Genomic DNA, 5,282 nt, shown 5'->3' on the forward strand with positions numbered 1-5,282 from the left:
TATAAAAAACATATTTAGATAAAAAGAATGATTTATGGCAGCTATTTAGCTAAACCATTCTCTACACCACAAAATTTACAAGAATCCACTATAAATATACATGTATTTTTTCTTTACAATAGGTCATGCCGTTCCAAATTCAGGAACCATAAAATATAAACCAACAAATCATATTGCCAACTAGATATAATGTAACTCATAAAATGTCTATTCAGGAGTCCTCGGCCGGTCACTTTCGAATGTGAATGGGTGATAGCCAGTTGAGCTAGACATGTGTCCTGAGCCGCTGCTGCTCGCAGATCTCTCAATATCGTCAAGCTCAGCCACTAGAGGTATCGGTCGTTCTGGGATTGAGGGAACTGAAAAGTCTGTTTCCAACATTTTCACAACTTGATCCATTGTAGGCCTAGCATATAACTGTGGATGAGAGCACAGCACTGCAATCAGAACATACTTCTCTAGAACCTCCGGCACACCTTGCTCCGGCATTCCACTTTCAATTACATCTAAAGTTCTCCCTTTCCTCACCAATGACCATGCCCAATCTGTCACAAGTGAGGGCTGGCCCTCATTGCTGCCAACGAGCGCCTTCTTTCCACTCAAAAGCTCCAGAAGCACAACCCCAAAACTATACACATCGCTTCTCTCTGTCAACTGACCATACAACGCATATTCAGGAGCAACATAACCCATTGTCCCCGCCACCCTTGTGCTCATATGCGTCATTCCCTCCGGCGTGAACTTTGCAAGGCCAAAATCCGCCACCTTGGCCTCAAACCTCTCATCCAAAAGTATGTTACTAGCTTTAATGTCCCTATGTATGATCCCCGGTTGAGCCCCGTAATGCAGATAAGCCAATCCCCTTGCTGTCCCCAAGGCAATCTTCTGCCTCATCGGCCAACTTAGCTTAATCTCCGAAGGACCAAACAAATGGTCATGAAGACTCCCGTTCTTCATCAGATCGCACACGATGATTCTCTGGTGACCCTCAAATGGAGTTGTGGCGGTACAGTACCCTCTCAAAGCAACAAGGTTGACATGCCTAACACTTGCAATAACCTCAACCTCATGCGCGAAAGTCGCATCCCCTGCAGCAGAACAATTCTTGAACCTCTTCAATGCAACCTCAGACCCATCGGACAACGTGCCCTTGTACACATTCCCATAACCTCCTCTACCAATTATACTGTCCCTAGAGAAATTTTTGGTCGCTTTCTTGATGTCTTCGAATGTGAACCTCATCAAAGTAGTACTATCATGGATCGATTCCAGCCCAGAACCCAATCCCATCTCAATTTTACCGACCTGCCCTCTGTTCTTCATGCTCATAGTCAATCCCTCATTTCTTCTTCTTCTTCTTCTTCTTATTCGCAACAAAAACCAACCCCCACCAATCAGGAGCAAAGTCCCGACACCGCAAGCAATCAAGACAACCAAGATTACCTTCCGCCGATTACTTTTGGAACTCGAGGACGTGAAATCGAGCGAGAAGAGGCACTTGGCGGTTCCTTTATCTGTAGGCCCGTACAGATTGGCGAACGCAGCCGCGTAAATCGAGGGATATGCCGTGCAGTCAGAGACGTTGCCGATGGAGGCTCCGGTCAGGTACGAGGCCTGAAGGGTGGAGAGGCTGGTGGTGCAGGAGGCGCAGGGGGAGTTGTTCTCGAGGGACTGGTTGCAGCTGGTGACGACTTCGTCCAGGGTTTGCTGGGAGACAGTCTTCTCGAACTGGGCCCTGGTGGTGATGTTCATGCAGCCCTCGGAGATCCACTCGGTCTTGAAGCCGCAGGAGGATCGGATGTTCAAGCCGGGAAGGTAATTGTCGATGAGAGCTTGGTAAGCGGACCAGCATGACTCGGACGAGTTGAGTGGGGGGAGGAACGAGTTTGTGAGCTGGAGGTAATGGGACTGGACGAGTCGGAGGCCCTGGCGGATGTACTGGCACTCGGTGGTCAGGTCTACTCTGGGGCGGTTGGAGTTTTGGATGAGCCGTTGGAGGACACTGAAGTCGAGAGGGCACGGATCGGAGTTGTTTTGTTGGGAATGGGTCGGGGAGGGTAGGACTAAAGCCAAAGCCATGGCCACAACGAAGAAACGGAAGAGGATCATGGGTTTTTGGAGTTAGATATTGGCTATGGAGGTTTTGCTTTCGAGGGGGGTTGGAGTGGAAGTGTGATGCTTTGGTCAAGCCAGCCAGTTTGACAGTCTCGAATGCTTGCTTCAGACTTTGAGAGGAAAGTGATTATGAGATGAAGAGGAGGGAAGGAGAGGGGGCAGAGGCGGCAGTTTCCAGGAAGATAACTCGGGACCAAAAACGCACACCAGAAAAGATAACATAATTCACGATAACTGGTCAAAATTGTCCAGATTTCCTTTCTTCCAAACAAATTTTCTACCAAGATTTCACCTTATGATATATTTTATAGTACATATTATAAAATATTATTATTTTTATAAAATATTATTATTTTATAAGATAATTTACAAAAATATCTTTTATTTTATTTTTTATTTTTTGATATAAAATATCTTTTATTTTAAAATATTATTATATAAAATATTGTAAAAAGTAAAAAATAACTCCAAAAAAAATGGCCCAGTAAAAATAAAAAGCCAAACAAACAATATTTAAATCTCAATCATCGCCAAACAAATAGTATTAAAATAAAGCGTAAAATGGTTTTAATAGTTATGGCCGGCCAATAATTTGGCAACCCACTGCAGCGAAGCCAAACAGTTATGTCTATTTTTTTACAATTTTCTTTAACTTTCACAGGTGATAATGGGCTGTAGTTGGAATTAAATACTATTAGGTTTATTATTAAACTGGGTTTTATTCAGCAAATGGCAGGCTGCCAGGCACTAGTGCTTTTAGAGGAAAACTGTCTCGTTGTTATTGAAGATGAATTGAAATAAAAATAAAATATTTAAATAAAATATATTTATAATATTATTTTTATTTTAAAATTGTAAAAAAATAAAATTATTTATTTTATTTTATATAATAATTTAAAAAAATTATAATAATTACATCAGATCAAATCAGATAAAAATGATTCTGAAAACAAGCAAACCTTAACACTTTCCACTGCTATATTGTGTACAGTATCGTGGGAAGCTTCGAGTTGTCTTGCCATCAATATACGACTTTTCTCTAAGATAATAATATAAAAATAATTAGTGTTGATTAAGTTGAGAAGTCTGTGCACACTGCACATCTCTACAGAAGTCATTGAATAAACGGCAGCCGATTCAAAGAAAAAGGGCAAAATATAAATTTTCAATTGCCAATTTCAACTCCTAACTGCTATTAGTCTTTTACCACCATACGCTAAGAGGATGCTAATGTTCGTCTGTTGACAAACGGTTCGTGGTGTTTAAAACGTGAGAATTGAATTAGTACTCGCTTTGGATTAAATATGATAAAAAAAAAATAACTATAATTATTGTCCATGTGTCCCTAATTACTTTTAATAACACGGCTCAACGATGTCAGTAAACTCTAAATGAACCAATCCGTACAAATGTTTAAATTAGTCTGTGCGCATGATTTCTAGATAGTCGCTCGGTTAAATTTGAACTGAGCTCGGTTGTTAAAAAAAAAAATTTCAATCTTTAAAGTAGAAATTTACTTGAGTAGTAAATGATACATAATTGATTAAGCTCAACTCAATCCAGTTAAGATCTGTTTGTTTATGTCCAATTCGACTCATTAACTTGATTTGATTAAAACTATTTCTTACATAATTGAGTGTGTGTATATATATATATATATAACCATAAGCAATAGTGTATGGTTATATCTTAGTTACTTGGGTACTTATTATAGTAGTTATTTTATAATATGTATATATAAAATATGAGAATTCCATAGCGCCGGTCGGGCTGATTTTAATCCCAAACTATTTCTTACATAATTGAGTGTGTGTGTGTATATATATATATATTAAATTTAAAAATATAAGCATGGCAACCTTTATAATTACATATGTAGCATTTAACCTAGTTTTATATTCCTACATCTTAAATATAGTGTATGGTTATATCTTAGTTACTTAGGTACTTATTATAGTAGTTATTTTATAATATGTATATATAAAATATTATAAAGGTTCAATGCTAATATATGTAAACATTATATATATTATTAATAGGTAAATTATGTAAGCATGCGACGTATGATTAATTATTAGGGATAATATCGTATATCCTATGCATGGGGAATTAGGCACGTGACTTGCATATAGGTTGTAATCATTTGCAATCATTCAACTTTACAAAAGGAGAAATGTTAATTGATGAGATCTTGCAAGATTAAATCATTTTTTATAAAATATATTTTTAATAAAAATAAATTTAATATATCATATCAAATTATATCAATTTATAAATTTATTTTTATATATTTGTTTTACATATTTTCTTTACAGAGCTCTCTTAAAGGTGGATTATTTTTATTTTATTTTAGAAATGATTTGCCTTTTAGTTAGGGTTACCAGACACCTACATAAGTACGTAACTAATAAGAAATATTTATAAAAAAACCAAATAAACTCAAAACTCATGTACAATATAATCACCCCTAAAGGACCGCAGACCCCTTTATGAATTCATTATTCTCTTCGGTGAGAAGAAATAATTTTAAATGAAAGTTAAAAATTAAATAAAATATTAATAAAATATTATTTTTTAATATTATTATTATTTTAAAATTTGAAAATTTTAAATTGTTTATTATATTTTATATAAAAATTTAAAAAAATTATAATGATGAGATAATATGATATGAGATTAAACAATTTCACCATCCAAATGCTAGGAAATGCATGTTAGGGTAGGAAATTTTCTCAAACTTTTCACACAAATTTTCCGACTTTAATCTAGATATCTCAAAGTCTCAACAAAAATATTTTATTTCTATAAAAAAAAAAAAAAAACACTTTTTACCCAACAATTGGCCTAAATCTATAAAAAAAAAAAAAAAAAAAAAAGAATCTATAATAAATTTTACAAAAACTAAATAAAGAATTGTTAAAAAGTTATATTCAAACAACTTCTCAAATCTATCTACTCATTTTCAAAAATATTAATACAAAAAATATTTTGAAAAACTCTCATTCATATTTTCCTATCTACTTTCACAAAAATAAAGGAATAAACACGTCTCAGGATTTTCTTAAAAATTCAAAAACATTTTCATAATTTTCGGGTACATTTGATTATAGGACTTTCTAAGAATGGCTGAGACTTCGTGAAAATTTGTGAAATGATTTTCTACTGCA

The 5,282-nt window shown here is 35.2% G+C and overlaps 1 protein-coding gene across 1 annotated transcript; it reads right to left on the reverse strand.

The window, feature by feature from the left end:
* On the reverse strand, positions 1–2,355 carry LOC121259463 (probable LRR receptor-like serine/threonine-protein kinase RKF3). The gene has a single exon (XM_041161060.1). It carries the CDS (start codon positions 2,107–2,109, stop codon positions 208–210), a length of 1,902 nt encoding a protein of 633 aa, XP_041016994.1. The 5' UTR covers positions 2,110–2,355; the 3' UTR covers positions 1–207.
* Between the last annotated feature and the right edge of the window lie 2,927 nt (positions 2,356–5,282).

The sequence above is a fragment of the Juglans microcarpa x Juglans regia genome, chromosome 4D (genome assembly GCF_004785595.1).
Source record: "Juglans microcarpa x Juglans regia isolate MS1-56 chromosome 4D, Jm3101_v1.0, whole genome shotgun sequence".
NCBI lineage: Eukaryota > Viridiplantae > Streptophyta > Magnoliopsida > Fagales > Juglandaceae > Juglans > Juglans microcarpa x Juglans regia.